Consider the following 20,253-nt stretch of genomic DNA (forward strand, 5'->3'; position numbering starts at 1 on the left):
CTGTGCTCTGCCCAACACGGGTATCGAAATCCGGATTCTAGCGTTGTAAGTCCGCAGACATACCGCTGTGCCACTGGGGGGGGGGGCAATGAGACTGAGAAGAAATTATAGAGATCATTCTCCGTTGCATTACAAAATAGCATGCGCAAAAATATATAACATATATATATATTTAAATACTGATTAATATTATTTCTAAACTTATAGGTAAGCCATTTGTTCATGAAACAATATAGAAACCAGATTTAGTAATTTTTCAATTTTCATCTTAGTTCTTGAGTGTTCATAGATATGGGGATTATCATTGCAATTAATTTGAAATCTTCACTGAGAACTGCCTATCTGAAAATTATTAATAATTTGATTAGATCTTTTGGAGATGATATATATTAATTAAAAAATAACAAATTTTAAAGATGTTTTGGAGAAAACGTGGTTTTAGTTGTTTTAGTGGGCTTTGAAGATAACTAGTCCTAAATTTTTATTAATTTTCTTTTGTAGCACAAGTTTCAAGGTAAAGTGGATTTTAATTTTCACGTGTATTTCAAGAATAATAACTCTTCACTGTTTTTGTTTTTTCCAGAGATTAAAGTACTTTACGACATTGTATTCACGTTGTATTTCAAGAATAACAACTCGTCACTGTTTTTTTTTACCGGAGATCAAGGTACTTGACCCGGCATGGCCAGGTGGTTAGGGCGTTCGACTCGCAATCTGCGGGTCGCGGGGTCGATTCCCCGTCACACCAAACATGCTCGCCCTTTCATCCGTGGGGGCGTTATAATGTGACGGTCAATCCCACTATTCGTTGTTAAAAGAGTAGCCCAAGAGTTGGCGGTGGGTGGTGATGACTAGCTGCCTTCCCTCTAGTCTTACACTGTTGAATTAGGATCGGCTAGCGCAGATAGCTCTCGTGTAGCTTTGCGCGAAATTCAAAACAAACAAGGTACTTTACGACATTGTATTCACAATGTATTTCAAGAATAACAACTCTTCACTGTTGTTTGTTTTTCAGAGATCAAAGTACTTTACGACATTGTATTCACGATGTATTTCAAGAATAACATATCTTCACTGTTTTTTTCTCAGAGATCAAAGTACTTTACGACATTGTATTCACGATGTATTTCAAGAATAACATATCTTCACTGTTGTTTGTTTTTCAGAGATCAAGGTACTTTATGATATTGTATTGCAGATAGGGTTGGCAGTAAACAAAACATTGCACTCTCATTATATATATTCTTGCCTTTGTTCATTAGACGGTGACGTTTTGATCTTTGTCTTGTGTCAAACCATACTTGTCATTCCTCTATGTTCACAGTGAATATATATAGTAAATGGTGAAGCAACGTACTGGCCACTGATATTATTGATGACGAGAAACCCACTTGAAGTAAAAATATTTAGCAGAGACGGCTGGTATGGGTATTAAAAACTTTCAAACTGTCTTAGTTAACCTGAAGATGACCTAAGAAGGTCGAAACGTTGTTCTTGTACTTTATTTTAATTAAAGTTTTTAATACCCATACCAGCAGTCTCTGCTATATATGGCCATTGATATATATATATATATATTATTAACTTTAAGTGAAAATGTCTCTTTCAAGTGGGGTTTCTGAGATTTGGTAGTAGGTATGCGTCTTTATGTTTTTGATGAAGTAACTGACGCATTTATACAGAAACCAATACATTTTTTTTCTGTCTGTATATGCTCATATTGACCTATTTGATATTATTCCTATGGGTTATCTAAAATAGTGTTAACGTTTTCCCTAGTGGTTAGTGTGAAGAGGAAGTGTATTCTCTTAGGAAAATCTCACAAAAGATAATTTAGGCTTTTGTTCTCTTTTGCAAAATGATGACGTTGCATATTAGTATATCCATAACTTTGTATGTAGAGCAACAAGCATGAAATTATTTGTCTGCCTGTTTCTCTAAGCCAATAGGCACTTGTCTTTAGGGGTTACCATGGTAACCTAGGAAAAAGCTTCTTGACTCTCGTGCACCTTAGCTAATGACGATATGAACGCGTTCTTGCAATGCTCGTTAAACGAAGATCAGACTTGCTGAAATGCTGAGTAAAGCAGTCCAGAAAGAACTTCAGAAAGTCACGTGAACTCTTTTGGGTAAGCAAAACTATTCTGATATCTAAGTGATTTCATATATCACTTTTCCGAAAGAAAAAGTACAGTCGAGTAGGTTCAAAATACTTCTTGGTCATTCAAAATCTATATGAAGGAGATAATACAGTAGGCTTTACAGTTTAATATCAAATAACCCTCAATTAATCATGAAAGAAAAGTTTCTTTTCTGGTTACGACATTCAAACTTACTTCTACAGATGCTTGAGAAACAAAAGCAATTGTTAATTCGATTTTCATACCAGTTTACTAGTTTTTAATGTTTTACCAACTTGTTGCACAGATCGAATTGTTTGACCTTTTTTTTAGTAATTGGTATAATATTCCTTATATCCTTGATTTTTTCCATAAACTCGTGTCTGTGTTAACTATTAAACACCTAGTTAAAACTAATTGTTTTTTTTTTGTTAAGCATGTAGCTATCTGATTTGGTAAGGTTTTATCAGATACTCGCACATGAAACACTGTTGTTTATGCGTAAATTCAGTCATGTAACGCTGTTATGTTTTTGTGGATATTCAGCTATGGAACACTGTTATGTTGTGGATATTCAGCCATTAAACAATGTTCTGTGTGTGGATATTCAGCCATTTAACAATGTTCTGTGTGTGGATAATCAGTTACGTAGATTATTATGTGTTTGGATGTTAATTTATGTAACTCTGATATATGTGTGGATATTCTGTTATAAAGCACTGTTATGTGTGAAAATACTCAGATCTGAAATATTGTTATGAGTGCAATTACTTGTTTTCATGAACACCCAGATTTGGGTTTTGTGCACAGTGTTGCTAATGTTCGAAGCAGAGCTTCTGACAAAAATTCAGATTTGAATAACTAATAAGTGTACGTTTGTTTATTTAGAAAAGCATACACTGTCAAACATCCAGATTTGAATCACTATTAAGTGTGTAACTATTCGCTTAAATAAATAGATAAGCAAGCGTTGTCACACATACAGATCTGAACGACTGATAAGTTGTGACTGTTTAAAAACGCATAGAAATTGGCGGAAGCGTTACCATACATCCTGAGCGGAATTATAGCAGATGCTTTAGAATGTTTGGGTAAGTATCAAAGTATATATCGTGATCTAAGTGAATAAGATCTAATTTTGGTAAGCCATGCTTTTTCGAACATTGAGAACTTGATTAAAATTGTCTTTTTCACCGAATTTCAACTTCCAAATCTCCACAAACTTCCACATGCGTGGTTTTAGATTTGGCATAACATCCAGAACGTAGCTAGCTATCTCGATCTTGTGTAGAAAATTTGCAAGGTAAACTAGACTGTACATCAAATGTTGAACTTACAACTGCGAATATAAGAAGATGAAAACTGGTTGTTATTTGGATCTTTACAACAAACAAAATTCTGCCTTCCTATACGAACGTCCTCCAGTTTCATGAAGCTAGATGGCGCTTAAAGATCTGAATATTTAATACAAGTGGATGAATATTCTGTTGAATTTCACGCATCTTTAAACATCGGATTAACTGTTAACTTTTACGTGAGTTGGTGCTGGTTCTTATTTCAAAGTGATGTATTTATTATAAGGCTGAAACTAACGAATATGTTTCAAAGTTAGATATCTTTTCGTAAGATATATTTTATAGTGTAAGTAGTTTACATTATATTTATATGGTTTCGTTCTAGGCAGGTATAGTAGAATGTACTTGTTTTAGTTTTTCTAGCCCATTTGTTGAACAACGTCAGAGGGCGGTCTGAATATTATCAGTAGGGCCTGGCGTGGCCTAGTGGTTAGCGTGTTGGAGTGTGGATTCTGCTCTTGATACTGCAGAAACAAATCGCACACCACACTTTGGGCCAGGGGTGCTTAATAAGAGTGACGGTGAACTCCTATTTTTCAATTAGACAAGTCAAAGAGTTGCATTGGGTGATATCGACTAGCTGCCTTCCATGTACTCTATCAGTTCAAGAGTGATGACGACCAGCATAAATAGCACTTGTAAAGCATCTGATATAAAACTATTTATTTTTGCCTTTTAATCAAAGTAAATTTCTTCAATATATTGATTTGAAGTAACTTAGTATCGGCTATCCATCCAAAGTAAATTTATTGAATATATTGATTTAGTAGTTTAGCTTTTTCTATCCACCCGAAGTACACTACTTGAATGTATTAGTTTTAGTAGTTTAGCTTTTTCTATCCATCCGAAGTACATTTCTTGAACGTATTGAGTTTAGTACTTTTAGCTTTTTCTATCCATCCGAAGTACATTTCTTGAATGTATTAATTTTAGTACTTTAGCTTTTTCTATCCATCCGAAGTACATTTCTTGAATGTATTAATTTTAGTACTTTAGCTTTTTCTATCCATCCGAAGTACATTTCTTGAATGTATTAATTTTAGTAGTTTAGCTTTTTCTATCCATCCGAAGTACATTTCTTGAATGTATTAGTTTTAGTAGTTTAATTTTGTCTATCCATCCGAAGTACATTACTTAAAATAAATTTAATAAATTTATTCAGTGTATTGATTTAAAATAATCCAGTTTCGGCTATTCATCTACAGTGAGTTTCTCAACGTATTCATTTGTAGTAATTTAGTTTCACTTATTCATTTCTCAACGTATTCATGTGAAGTAATTTACTTTCCGCTATCCATCTAAAGTAAATGTTCTCAATGTATTGTTTATAGATACGTAGTTTTACAGTATTTTCCGTAAGATCTGGAAAAGCTATGACTTAATGTTCATTGTAACATTTAACTCTGTTACAGAATGAAATAAATTTAACTATGCAGAGTGTGGAAAGGTTCAACAAAACTTAAACCAGTCTATATAATTACTGGATTTATAGTCGTATAATATTTAATGTATGGGGGGAGACTTTTGTAGTTTAATAATGGTCTTTAAGCAATTAATTCTCTTAATATTGTTGATAAAAGGCGATATATCTTTGACTTCAGAGAAAAGCTCGGTAGGGGTGTATTTTAAATAATGGTCAGCACAAGTTGACAAATTTTTCGGTAGCATGGTATCTGTTAAAAACTGGAATTATTAGTTTGTGTGTCTTAGATGAACTCATCCTAAAGAACAGCGTCAGAAATAGAAAATGAAGCTACAGCGATGAAAAAAACAAACAAAAAAAAAACTGAAAATACAAAGAAATGCTTAAAATTGCTCTGTCACCATGACGATCTGAATCAGGCCAAGGTTAGGGTCAACAGAAACATTGACTAGAGAGTTCTTTTTTTCATTTTTTTTATAGGGCAAAATTGCTTGTATGTTAATTACAAATCATTTTTGGTTGGTTTACAGTGTTGAATCCAGACCTTTCTACAGGGTGGGAAGGGAATGTGATGCTGTGTGTATGGGGAGGGGGAGTGGGGATGAATTAAAATTAAAATTCGACATAATGGAAAATACTTTAACTAAAATACTTGAATCTACAAACTTACATTAATATATTTCATTGTTATTGGTTATGATACTTAAATGTATAATCCGTTTTTATAATCGATGGGTCCAGGTGTTCGATGAAATAATAGTAAATCCTGACTCGTGTATCACGACTTTATTTTGGTTGTTAGCGTTTTTCAGTAAAAAAAAAAAAAGAAGAAAAAATAACGTATACAAAAAGACAAAATAGTTAAAATATTTCAGGGGGATTTTTTTGACAGGGGAATTCCCCCCCCTGCATGTACAACCTCTGCATTCAACACTGCTTATTTGAAACTGATGCTCTTAGCAAACTGAATCGTTGAGTCTCGAGTTATTACTATCAATCTATGTAAAAATGAGCATTAATAGGTTGGTAACTTGTTTTTGTGGTTCACTTTCTGACATTTCATTGTAACTCAGGTCTCCAGTGGCACAGCGGTACGTCTGCAGACTTACAATGCTAGAAACCGGGTTTCGATACCCGTGGTGGGCAGAGCAGAGATAGTCAGTTGTGTATCTTTGTGCTTAACTTCAAACAAACAAACCCAGCCCTCTTGTTCACTGATTACTAATATACATCACTCTGTCTCGTTTACTTTCTGCACGAGTAACCACAATCACGCCTTAGTAATTCCATTATAAAACAAACATTAACACCTGCACGTTGTCAGGGCGATCTGTCACAAACATATTAATTTCATTAGTTTTGATTGGCATATAGTTAGGTAGTTTTAACTTCAAATACTTATAACTGTTCAACCTATTACAGTTGTATAAAGCTTAGTAACACTAGACCAGTTTCAAATAATAGATTAACTTTAATTCTACACACCACTAGCTGTTAACAAATATACAAGCTGGAGTTATGCCAAGTTCAACTTCTAGTAACGTTAGTAGTATTTTAGTTGATCATTTATTTCCATTTCTAGTTCTTTTTTAACTGTATTCCTCTATTTACTAATATTTTAATTTGTATTCTAAGAGAAATCTCACAGAGTACAGCTAACAGTCACTCCTAATTTACATACTGGTAACTCCAGTCACTCTACTAACATTCAAACTCCGTATGCAGGTCACTCTTTTCCCTCTACTGGCATTTGAACTCCTGATCCGTATACTGGCCATCAGTAGTTCAACTGTCAGTAGAGTATCAGTAGTTCAACTGTCAGTAGAGTGACCAGTATACATGACCAGTATACATATCAGTAGTTTAGCTGTCAGTAGAGTTACCAGTATAAGGATCAGGAGTTCAAATTTCAGTAGAGTGACCAATATACATATCAGTAGTTCAACTGTCAGTAGAGTATGTATACTGGTAACTCTACTGACATTTTAACTCCTGATCCGTATACTGGTAACTCTACTGACATTTTAACTACTGATTCGTATACTGGTAACTCCAGTCACTCTACTGACATTTGAGATGCTTTTGTTCGAGAGTGCACTATTGATTATGAAGTTCAACGCTTGCATGGTATGTGGCCTTCAGTCATAATCTCAGCCATTTTCATAGACCGGAAGTAAACAGTAAAATAATTGTAAATGCACGAAAGTCCTACAGCAGAAAGGATCTTATTCATTATTCTTACTGTAATCGATTCTTCCTCTTCAGATACTAAATAGTAATACTCAGAACGAGCGTCTTATAATCATGTTAAAATCACAAAGTCCAGAGTCTATTTGTTCGGAAAATTACGCATATTTCCCCCGAATTTTCTGGTAATACTGCCTGGCAGATATTGGTTTATTTTATATGCATCCGACGTTAACTAGGCTATTGTATAAAAAAAAACTTTCTTTCAAAATTCTGAACGATGGAGTTTATTTACGAAAAATGGAGACTACTGTAAATAATACATCTATCTTCAGATAATGTAAATGTTTAATTGGTTAAATATAAGTATTTTTGTATAATTTTAGCTCTGGATATAAAAACGGCAAGGCTAGATTTGAATAAACGTCTTGAGGTTTGTGTTTCAATAGACACTTAGGTAACTTGCAAATCTTGTCACATACTCAGAAGCAAACAAAGCGTATAATGTATAATAAAATCTTCCCTGATTTCACAAATAAGCGTGAATCTCCGGTGACGTTTCGATGGCAACCATCGATCAGGAAAACAACTTTTTTATAGCTACGCAATATTTATATGAGTTTCAGTTGTATCTAAGAAAATTGTTTTTAGCTACATGGTGCGAACAGTAATGTCATGGAATAAGTACACTTATATATACTGTGGATAAAGGTCTCTTTAGAATTCATCAGGACAGGTGATGCTCTAGGATAATATACTGTGGATAAAGTTCTCTTTAGAATTCATCAGGACAGGTGATGCTCTAGGATAATACAACGTGGATAAAGTTCTCTTTAGAATTCATCAGGACAGGTGATGCTATAGGAGAATATACTGTGGATAAAGTTCTCTTTAGAATTCATCAGAACAGGTGATACTACAGGAGAATATATACTGATTAAATTTCTATTTAAAGTTAATCAGGACAGGTGATACTATAGGAGAATATATACTGGTTAAATTTCTATTTAAAGTTAATCAGGACAGGTGATACTATAGGAGAATATATACTGGTTAAATTTCTATTTAAAGTTAATCAGGACAGGTGATGCTATAGGAGAATATATAGTGAATTAGCTTTTCTTCTACAACTGATTAGATCAGATAATTTTGTACTAACAAGTGTTCTGAATAAAATAGTATTTTACACTAATTCAGATCAGCCAGAAGGAACTCATCCAAGCTGGTGTCTTCTGTGATAATTAGGTAGTGTCGTGGTTTGTAAGCTAATGTCATTTCATATTATACATCAAGCCAGGGGGCGTTGTACGAATAGATGTTCTAGAAAAAAATTGTCGCTTATAATGCACTAAACTAGAAGACATTGTGACAACTAAAATACTTATTTTGCACAAAAAACACAATAAAAACATCCTAGATGAAATGCGCATATTTTCTTTCATTTCTTCTTGTTGAAAATTCTGATATTTTAGGACTGTTTCAATAATCTTATATCGGCCGTTTACGTTTTTAATTACTCCCTATTTTATAAGTTTATACGGCTTGTTTGTATTAATTTCCTGTTCTTCAATTTAAGGTCATACTTCTAGTCCACGCACGGGGTGAAGAAGAATTGATTAATCTTCGAGCACCCATGATTATTAATTTTTTCGAAGAAATAATTAATTTTAAATCAAAATAACTGCCAGAAATAATATCCTTAGTGGGATATTTTTCAACCAAACATAAAACTGTCATAAAATGTAGCTGAGATTTAGATTCAGATGTATGAGAGTCGATAAATTGAAACTCTATTTCCCGGGCTTTTAACCAGCGATTATTATGTAGATATTTGGTCAGAATAAATCAACAATTTATTAGAGCTTTCCGGAAGCCCCTCAGTAGCACAGCGGTATGTCTGCGGACTTACAACGCTAGAATCCTGGTTTCGATACCCGTGGTGGGCAGAGCACAGATAGCCCAATGTGTAGCTTTGTGCTTAACTTCAAACAAACAGACAAGCTTTCCGGAAAAACATTTACTATATACAGATGAAGACAAAGCCGACTTACAAACTCAAATTGGATCATCGATATTATAACAAAATTATTTGTATAGATTTTATCATTGGAAACTCTTCTACGCAATTACAACTTTTATCATTGTGGACGAGTCCTAATGTTGTACGTACTACTTTTATCTTGAGTTAGTGCTTTTATTTAAAAAGGAATTGAGTTTTAGTATCTTTAACAGTTCTAAAAAGTATAGGGGGGACGTTTTACTATAAGAACAGCCCTTTTTCGAGAGTATTTATTCCTTTCTATCAAAATAAAGATCACTCTTTAAGGTTATCACTGTTCAAAGTTAGCAGTACACGTTCAACATCAAGACAATTTCTTGAAAACCTCTATATGATTTCGAGAGTATTTATTCCTTTCTATCAAAATAAAGATCACTCTTTAAGGTTATCACTGTTCAAAGTTAGCAGTACACGTTCAACATCAAGACAATTTCTTGAAAACCTCTATATGATTTTTTATTGTAAATAACATTCCTCAGAGCCAACTTTTATCATCAACACCATGTATAAAAGTTATCTTTACAGCCTTTTATTATTAAGACCGCTATCCAGAGTTATTTATACATTCGACATCGTAAGGAAGAAACCTGAAGGAAGTGTTTCAGATAGTCCTATCAGTAACACTCCTGAAACATATCAGTGCATTGCTTCATTAGGAATACTCCTGACGTGTATCAGTACAGGCAGGAAGAAACCTGAAGGAAGTGTTTCAGATAGTCCTATCAGTAACACTCCTGAAATATATCAGTGCATTGCTTCATTAGGAATACTCCTGACGTGTATCAGTACAGGCAGGAAGAAACCTGAAGGAAGTGTGTTTCAACTAGTCTTATCAGTAACTCTCCTGAACTATATCAGATACACATCATAAATACTCCTGATATGTATCAGTACAGGCATCTAAGGAAGAAACGTAATTCATGTAAATACAGGTATTTAATTTGTCATTTGTCTAAACATTACAAATAATGCCCTTTTTGTAGCAAGTAAAAACCCGGTGGGCCAAAGGTAAGCTTACGGACTTATCGAGATATAAGTTGTTAATGTAATATATATTAATTTAAGAGTTATTAGTAGCACATTGTGTAATATAATACTTTAACTTTGTTAGTTTGTTTTTCATTTCGCGCAAAGCTACACGAGGGCTATCTGCGCTAGCCGTCCCTAATTTAGCAGTGAAAGACTAGAGGGAAGGCAGCTAGTCATCACCACCCACTGCCAACTCTTGGGCTACTCTTTTACCAACGAATAGTGGGATTGACCGTCACATTATAACGCCCCCGGCTGAAAGGGCTAGCATGTTTGGTGGGACGGGTATTCGAACCCTCGACCCTCAGATTGCGAGTCAAGCGCCATAATCACCTGGTCATGCCGGGTCATCACTTTAAGAGTTATTAGTAGAACATTGTGTAAAATATAGTACTTTAAGAGTTATTAGTAACACATTGTGTAATATATATTACTTTAAGAGTTATTAATAGCACGTTGTGTAATATATATTACTTAAAGAATTATTAATAGCACGTTGTGTAAAATATAGTACTTTAAGAGTTATTAGTAACACATTGTGTAATATATGTTACTTTAAGAGTTATTAATAGCACGTTGTGTAATATATATTACTTAACGAATTATTAGTAGCAACATAGATTAAGTATGTTTTGTATATATATATATTTGACTCATGTTATACAGAAGTGTAGCAGAACATAACACTCTTTGTGTCCAGTCATGATACACTTCAGAAATCCTTCTCTTCCAGAAGATCAACATTCTTTATCTTCCTTGCTTCAAGAACTCGAAATACTTTTTTCTCTGCCAGAACTGTATCTAAGGATGAAGTTTCTGCCGGCTTAAAGACCTAAAGAAAATATCTTAATAAACAACCTTTTTTGGACTTCTTCTTGTTAACACAGAATTTTACAAATGCCGCAGAGAAAGGGTCTGCTTGCTCCACAAAATACGTTTTTAGATACCATAGCAAATCGGTTCGATGGCACACGTAAGTACAACAAACGGCTGGTATTTTAATATATTTTATAAGTAACAGTCAAGTCCATTTTTATAGTTAGTTCCATTAAATATTACTTCTGATCAAGTTCATATATTTTTGGGGGATTATTTGCACTTACGAATGTTATTTTAGTGTGGAGTAAGGATTAACCTAAATCTCCTAAGCTGGTCGACTTTCGTGAGTTGATATGAGACCTGAATATTTCGTTATTACCGGATAATTCAGCGAATTCTAATCATTATAGATTTTCGTTTTCTAGCATGCTGATTTATAACTCTAAGTACTTCCAGTCAGTTTTTATGCATTAGTGTTTCTTGGTACTTTTAATTTCTTAAGTTCTCATTTATAAATATTCAGATTATTTTTTATCATAAGGTACTAAAAATTACAACGGAAAATTTTCTTATTTTGCTTCTTTTCTATGTATAATTTACGTCTTCTTGGATATGTATGCTATTTATGTCCTAAAATAAACTCTCTGAATTAAAAAAAGGGTTAGCGTAGCAGTTTTTTTCCATGGATTTTCAACTATACATATTTGTAGCACTTAATTTTTAGATGGAAAAAAAAGTAACGGATCTCTGTTGATGAGTTGAATGTGGAATCTTGAATTTGGAAGATTAATAATTTTGACGTTATTGAGGCTACTATTTGGGATGGGGCTGGAAAGAAGTAATGTAACTTAAAAAATTAAAACGCCTTCAGGATCTCAGATCCGGAGAGATTCGTCAGAAATTAATCACTGTCAATAGTGCTTACATTACTAATAAATACATCATCTTCACTTATCCTTTTTACATTTTTTCGTCACCATCTAAACTTGGGGGGTAGATTTCTGGTGCTTCAATGTTTGAGTTGTAAAAAACAAAACTAGTAATTTTCATACTCATTATACCGCGAGTTGGTTACAGTCAGTACTTAACAGGAGAGGACGAGAAGTAAAAATGTAACGTTCTAACTTTAGCGTTTTCGTCATGGGTCTACTAAACAGGAAAGAAGGTTTTTTTATTGTACATTTTTTTTATGTAGTTGTATTTTTTAACGTTGTTCATCTGCACACTAGATAACTCTCGTCCATTGAAAGAAAAAAGGTTCCGGATTTGGTGACCGGTACAAATTAACCCTTGCATATTTCAGATGAAATAAGCTATATTACCTCACATCAACACCATTCCACGGGCACATTATCCGTTAAAGATCTTATCAAGATGTATTTGCATTGTGCTTCTTAGAAATAGCCACTATAACGTTAACTGCAAGATAATTTTGAAAAATGTAAAACTCTAAAAATTACTTATCATGAGTAATTTGACTTTTTTTTTCGAAAAGGCATATATATATAATTTCTCAAGAAGTCAGGTAATGTCTAACTAATCTGGATCAGCCTTTTACCCGTGCTATGGAGATGTTATTCTTGTTTCGAACCTGTACGACATCAGCTATTCACGAGATTAGTCTTCAGATCGTAACACATTCTTCATTGTCCGGATCTTTGCCTTTAGCATCAACTTATCGGGCTTATTTCTGCAGGATCTAACGTTTTCGGCGAGATTTTGTACCACTTAGCGAGCAATAAAGAAAAATTAGGGCACAATAAAAATATATGTGTCATGAAGCAATACGTGTAACGTTCCTCGTAAATACACGTCTTTATGACATCAGAGGTACAGACTGCATGTTCAAGGGACACTTTAATAGTAGTTTGGCATGTAGAGGTGGCTGCTCATCTATCTATGTGATGAAAGTTGTCCTTTAGGTGTCGTGTACGTTGTCTAAAGTAAGATTAAAAGTCAAATCGTCTAACTTCAAGAATGAATTTCGAAAAAAAAGCACAAAAGTCACTAAATAATACAATTTATTATAAACTGACCAACTGCTACTAAACTCAATGTAGTGTTTGAAAATACTAAAAAAAACGTATTAAACAACTAATTTCAATGCTCATAAAAAAGAAGAGAGTAAGAGTGTATTCGACCTCCAGTTTTTTTTTTTAATTTCGCGCAAAGCTACACGAGGGCTATCTGCGCTAGCCGTCCCTAATTTAGCAGTATAAGACTAGAGGGAAGGCAGCTAGTCATCACTACCCACTGCCAACTCTTGGGCTACTCTTTTACCAACGAATAGTGGGATTGACCGTCACATTATAACGCCCCCACGGCTGAAAGGGCGAGCATGTTTGGTGTGACGGGGACTCGAACCCGCGACCCTCAGATTGCGAGTCGAGCGACGTAACCATCTGGCCATGCCGGGCCCCGACCTCCAGTTCAACATATAATTTGGCTGGTTATTTTTAGTAACCGAAAGGCTTAGAAATTCTACTAAAAACAAGAAATTTAAATGAGATGAGAATCGCTTTGTTATCTCGTATATTTGTTTGTTTGTTTGAAGTTAAGCACAAAGGGCTATCTGGGCTCTGCCCACCACGGGTATCGTAACCCGGTTTCTAGTGTTGTAAGTTCGCAGGCATACCGTTGTGCTACTGGTGTTTCATTTGGCATGAAATTGAACTTTTCGTTTTTCACATTGGTATGTTAGTGCAATCCATTAAAACGATTAGCTTCAACATATTTTTCTTGACAATCAGTAACTAAAAGGAAATATATTGCCATACCATGAATATATTTGTTCAACATAAATAGTTCGCGAAACATGACACGTATTCTTATAACGTAAACACATCCTATGATCATACTGGTATAGGCTGTCGTTTGTGGGGTAAGACGAAATGTAGGTCTGGAATTTTTCAGCACTTTCTGTTAGAATTCTGATAGAATCCACGTTTTCATGGTCACATGTGAGTGTGTGCGTGTGTGTGGAAAATCAAAAATATGACATACATCTTTTCATGTTCACAAGTAATGGAAAAAGGAAATATAAACATGTGTGTGGGGTAAACTCAGGAAATATCATGCACTTATTTGCTTGGTGACATGTGGAGGAAAAATGAAATATGAACATGTTTTCATGGTCACATGTGGGGCGGGGAGGTCTTAGGAAATATCATGCACATATTTTCGTGGTCACATGTAGGTGAACTCACAAAATATCATGCACATGTTTTTATGGTCACGTGTATGGGGGGAATCAAGAAATATCATGCACATGTTTTTATGGTCACGTGTATGGGGGAATCAAGAAATATCATGCACATGTTTTTATGGTCACGTGTATGGGGGAATCAAGAAATATCATGCACATGTTTTTATGGTCACATGTATGGGGGGGACTCAAGAAATATCATGCACATGTTTTTATGGTCACGTGTATGGAGGGAGACTCAAGAAATATCATGCACATCTGAATTAACCAGTTTATAAAGATAAGATTTTTAATAGAATTTAGGAGAAGATTGTTCGATTCCTCAACATTTTGTTTCACAAGGGCTTAAGCCCACCAATTCTAAACTGTTAAAGTGTACTACAAACATACTTAACACAGTCTAAATTTCGTTTTTTTACTATCAGTCTTTGTCTGTGTGAAAATAAAAAGTATTAGAATTGAGTAATTTATAGTTGTTCATCAAAGGCTCTGTAACAATCAAACGCTTGCAATAGAGGGTGTAGAAAGTCTTATTAATTAAAGTTTTAATTTTATCACAACTAATCCACGTTTTGAGAGCTAAAACAATGGTTTGGCGGCCTGACTTTTTAAAATCAAGTCTGGTTTGTTCATAATGTTTAAAATTTCTGAGAACTTGAAGGAGTTTCTACAGTTATTGTCATTCCCTTTTTACTTTATGTTTAACTTTAGGAATTTAAATATCTACGTTTTATCCTAAGAGTTACATAACATTGAGACACCCGCCATAAACGCATTATGACGTGCTTACTAAAAGCGTAATTTCGTTTTCAGATAGCAACTTTGTGCTCGGAAATGCCCAAGTGGCTGCAGTTTTTCCGATCGTTTATTGTTCTGATGGATTTTGTGAGCTGACAGGATTTTCTAGGGCTCAGATAATGCAAAAGGGCGTAAGCTGTAACTTCCTATATGGGCCTGAAACTACAGATGACGCCAAGGAAAAAATTGAAGACGCCTTGAAAAACAAAGTTGAAGTGAAACTGGAGGTGATATTTTACAAGAAGAACGGTGAGTGAAGCAATAGCATTACTTCTTATCGTTTTTTTTTTATATAGATATTGTCACCAGTCCCTTATCCACGCTTTCAGATTCTAGATTTTATTTTTCCACATAGTTACGTTTTTCTTCCCTTCATTAAGCCCCTCGGTGGCACAGTGGTATGTCTGCGGACTTATAACGCTAGCATTCGGGTTTCGATACCCGTGGTGGGCAGAGCACAAATAGCCCATTGTGTAGCTTTATGCTTAACGTAAACAAACAAACAAACCCATCATCAATGGTTTTAGTTTGGTATTCATCTAGCTCATCAAATCCGGTTCTATCTATCGTATTTTTCAAGTACGTTGTTTATCATCCACATTCTAGGTTTTAATGTCCACTTTTGAGGTTTTTATTCCTTTATGTCCATCTTTCATATTTGAAACTTCTTTTGTTTATGATCAAAGTTTTCACACTTTTCTCTCCTTCTTTCAACTTTACCGTTCATCTCTTTTGTTCCTTGTAATCCTCTTCATCACCTACGTTACAGGTTTTGCTTTTCTGTCCATCGCCCATTTTATGGTTTTACAAATCCTCTCCAAGATTTTGCAAGTTTTATTACGTATCGCCCCTCAGTGGCACGGTGGCATGTCTGCGGACTTGCACCGCTAGAATCCGGGTTTCGATACCCGTGGTGGGCAGAGCACAGATAGCCCATCGTGTAGCTTTGTGCTTAAATACAAACACTCTATTATGTATCATTCATTTTTTAAGGTTGTGCTGTTAGTTGCATAGGTTTCAAGGTTTTCTTGTATATAACTTATATTCTAAGATTCTGCTATATATTTCCCAAGTTTTCAGGACCGTCCTACAACACCCATGTTTTGGAGTTCCACTATTCATCTCTTAGGTTTTCCGATAATTATGTACAGTGTTTTAATTTTAACTGTCTATGTACAAGATATTCAACTTCCCTTGTATTTCTTTTATGGGTTTGGATTCGATCTTCATTTGTACAATTTTTTAGTTTGTATATCATAGTTTTAAGATTATTCCACTTGTTTCTCGGATTTTTAGGTACTTTCGTCTACCATCCAGATTTCAAGTCCCAAACATCACCAAGGTTTAGGTCCTTCTGTCTACCATCCAGATTTCAAGTCCCAAACATCACCAAGGGAAGCATCATTGGTTAACCTGTTTGAGCTCATAATGTTCTAAAGATGAACATTTTACAAGTTGGATGTAAGATGGAAGGATTAAAAGACTGTCTTAATTAATTCTTGAACCTTTTTATAACTACACAGAACCAGTACCTTGGATACATAATCCTAACTTAATATTCTATACGAAGGAATTTTCTACATTGATGAAAAATCAAAATTGCAGAAAAATGATGTTTTATAATATTAGCGTTACCGGAAATGAAAGAAACTACCACTGCTTATTCTTCATCGTTCTGGACGAATGGTAAATCGATATGTGTATCGACTTGTAGAGAATGTTTTATTATCAAACTGTAGATCTCACTTCTCTTTTCTAGTTTTCCAGTGAGAACTTGTTTTCAAAGAAGTCATTTGGGACAATTTCATTAGGCACCAGAAATCTTTTATAATTTATAGTAGTTTGTGAAATTTCTTGCAAAGTACTCGAAGACCATCTCCGCTAGTCGTTCCTAATATTGAAATGGTAGACTAGAGGGAAGGTAGTTAGTCAACCTGGCCCGGCATGGTCAGGTGTTACGGCGCTCGACTCGCAATCTGAGGGTCGCGGGTTCGAATCCCCGTCACACCAAAACATGCTCGCCCTTTCAGCCGTGGGGGCGTTATAATGTGACGGCCAATCTCACTATTCGTTAGTAAATAAGTAGCCCAAGAGTTGGCGGTGGGTGGTGATGACTAGCTATCTTCCCTCTAGTCTTACACTGCTAAATTAGGGACGGCTAGCGCAGATAGCCCTCGTGTAGCTTTGCGCGAAATTCAAAACAAACAAACAAGTTAGTCAACCACACTCATCATCAACTCTGGTCGAATAGTGGGATTTGGCTATCACTCTTATAACATACATGGCCCCATACTGCGGGGAGAGATTTTTTTTTTATTTAACGAGGCGGGAACTACGGAACCTCCGATCCACAGTTCGGCACGCTAATCATAGGGGCTGCGATCGGTTTAGTATCGGAACGAACTTCCTGAAAGGAACAGTAACAAAATATCATGAAATTCCTGATGAAATGAAAAGACTTTTATAAAACACTGTTATCCAATACCGAACTTTAGAAATTTCACAAAATATTATCTCTTTTTGTTTCAGGAAATTCTTTCTGGTGCTTGCTGAACGTCGTTCCAAAGAACTTCTAAGTAAATTCTCCCATCCGATGTAAATGCTGAGCTTCAGATGTTTCATTACTTTGTCTTTATTTTAGGAAGTTCCTTCTTGTGTTAGCTGGACGTTGTATCATTATATTTTGGCTGTTTTCTTTCAGGAAGTTCCTTCTGGTGCTTGTTGGACGTTGTTCCAATCAAGAATGAGAAGCATGAGGTGGTTTTATTTCTTGCCTCTCATAAAGATATCACCAAAACTAAAATGGCTGAGATGGAAGAAGAAATGTACAATGATGGTGAGTTATGTTGTTTATGATTATTTCATTAGAAATGTGAAGTAATCAGTACTTGTATTGATATAACATTATGAGAATTAATACATTATTTACTTTGATAACTACCAAGCCCCCCAGTGGCACAGCGGTATGTCTGCGGACTTACAATGCTAGAAATCGGGTTTCGATACCTGTGGTGGGCAGCGCACAGATAGCCCATTGTGTAGCTTTGTGTTTGACTTCAAACAACAACAACGATAACTAATAAATTCAATACACACATGAAATTTACGTTTATGCGTAGTCATATCTGCACATGAAGTTCAGTTAGGATTTACACCCTGACGAATATTAATTAACGTGCCAGTGACAATTAAATTCGGCATTTTAACTGTATCGAGGAATGAACAGATAGCACATGGAAATTAAGTTTGTTTGTTTCTTGTGATGGCTGGCCAGAGTGAAAGTTTAATTTATTCTTCGTGCTATGACGTTTAGTCTCTCCCTGACTAATTTTGGTCAGAGTACACATCATAGAAGTTAAATTTGAATACTTTAAACATGAGTGTTTGATTAGCGATGCTGAAATCTAAAACTGCTTTGACTTTAGTGGAAAAGCTTTTTTTTTCTAGAGCGAACTCTGGTGATAGACTTGTACAGCTGTGTCTAGAAAACCTTGATAATTCGGTTTAATCATCTATATTCTATATAGTGTCTTCAATAGATCTCTAAGCGCGACTGATATGCAAAGCTTTACTGTAGTCTTTCGTAGTAAGGTTTGTAATACATGAGCATTCTGATCCGAATAAACACAAGTCAGCAACTTGAGGGCTGAAGTTACTTCCAGTTGGGATTCTCTGTAGAATCTGGAAGTAAACACGATGTACGTAATAAACAACACGCAAATGCTACTTGTAATATATATGTATATATACCAACGTTACACATATCAAACAATCAGTACATATGAATACAAAACAACTACTACAACTTAACGTTACATCCTATATTAATTCAATTAATGTGTTTGTTTGTACGAGAACTCCTCCCACAGTTTTGGAGTTAGCAGTACCAAACTTGGCTGGTGGACTCAGGATGGCCCGGGAGGTGCCATTATCTATATAGAGTAGCCGCTCTACCAAAGGTAGCTAAAACGCGCCCCACAAGGTCATCCAGACACGATGGAGGTTAGAAGTTATTGAACCTGAATCTGGCATCAGATTTTGTGTTCCTGCCCCCCCCCCCGGAAGTCCGGGGCGCCATATTTATATTTCAAACTGTGTTCATACCTCCCACTCATCAGTTAACTCTGGAGGCGGGGGTTCCTCAAGGAGGAGTACTTAGCCCTACTCTGTTTATTATGTATGTCAGCGGCATGCATCTCAAAGAACCAAACATGCTTTTTGCTCACAGTTCTCAGATGATGTTGCAATCTGGAAGAGTGCCCCAAACCCAACAACAGAAACATACAACCACTACTAAACGAAATAGAAGTGTACTACAATAAGTCGAGAATTAAAATTAATGCGCACAAAACACAAGTCATATTATTCACAGACTCGTACAAAACAAGCAAATTAATACCACAGTCATATCTAGACGGAACTGTCTTGGAGATAACATCATTAAAATTCTTAGGGATAACATTTGACTTAAAATTAAACTAGATACCACACATTAATAATATAAAAACCAGAATTTGGAAAAGAGCGAGTTACTTTAGGAGCCTGAATGGCAACAAACAAGGAGCTTCACCAGAAAACATATTAACAATTTACGGAACATGCATAAAAACAGTAGTAGAATATGCCTGTATAACATGGATAAATGTACCAAAAACACACATCAACAAAGTACAGCAAATACAAAACTATATTTTAACAAAAGCATTTAGAGTCCCACGATCAAAAAACTCGGCATATCTACACAACTATTCAAACGTGCCAACACTATCAGACAGACTCTTGGATAGCTCGCTTCAATATTATAAGGAAAATATTATTAAAAATGAACTGATGAGCAAACTAGAGAGTTACATAATATATGATGAACCAAACCCTAAGTACCTCTCTCCTCTTAAACATCATAAATAAGAAACTTACTGGCCAAAGAGTGCCAGGCTAACCGAATCCTAGACACAGTCGTAGCTCTATTTTAAAAGGGTTTTGTATGTAAAAATAGGATTATGTCTGTGTGTATGTGACTGCTAAGTGAAACTGTATTGTGAATTTGTTTGTAATTATGCACAAAGCTGCATAATGGGCTATCTGTGCTCCGCTAACCACGGGTATCGAAACCAGGTTTCTAACGTTGTAACTCCGCAGACATACCGCTGTGCCACTGGGGGGGGGGGGGTATGTATTGTGAACATGGACTATTAGTACGATCATACATAAGTGAAGCTAGTGAAAATATACAAGTTAATATTACCCCATGAATTGGA

The 20,253-nt window shown here is 35.2% G+C and overlaps 1 protein-coding gene across 2 annotated transcripts in view; it reads left to right on the forward strand.

The window, feature by feature from the left end:
• The first annotated feature begins 2,036 nt into the window (after positions 1–2,036).
• LOC106457919 (potassium voltage-gated channel subfamily H member 8-like) overlaps positions 2,037–20,253 on the forward strand; it is a 51,679-nt gene continuing 33,462 nt past the window's right edge. The window contains exons 1-4 of one of the 2 annotated variants that reach the window (XM_022384198.1): positions 2,037–2,129; positions 10,907–11,146; positions 15,011–15,244; positions 17,697–17,831. In XM_022384198.1, coding sequence (XP_022239906.1) covers positions 11,071–11,146; positions 15,011–15,244; positions 17,697–17,831 — 445 coding nt within the window. In that variant the 5' untranslated portion in view covers positions 2,037–2,129; positions 10,907–11,070. The remainder of the gene's footprint in view (positions 2,130–10,906; positions 11,147–15,010; positions 15,245–17,696; positions 17,832–20,253) is intronic. The other variant, XM_022384203.1, reaches the window with a different exon arrangement.

This window comes from Limulus polyphemus, unplaced genomic scaffold (assembly GCF_000517525.1).
Source record: "Limulus polyphemus unplaced genomic scaffold, Limulus_polyphemus-2.1.2 Scaffold20, whole genome shotgun sequence".
In the NCBI taxonomy this organism is placed as follows: domain Eukaryota; kingdom Metazoa; phylum Arthropoda; class Merostomata; order Xiphosura; family Limulidae; genus Limulus; species Limulus polyphemus.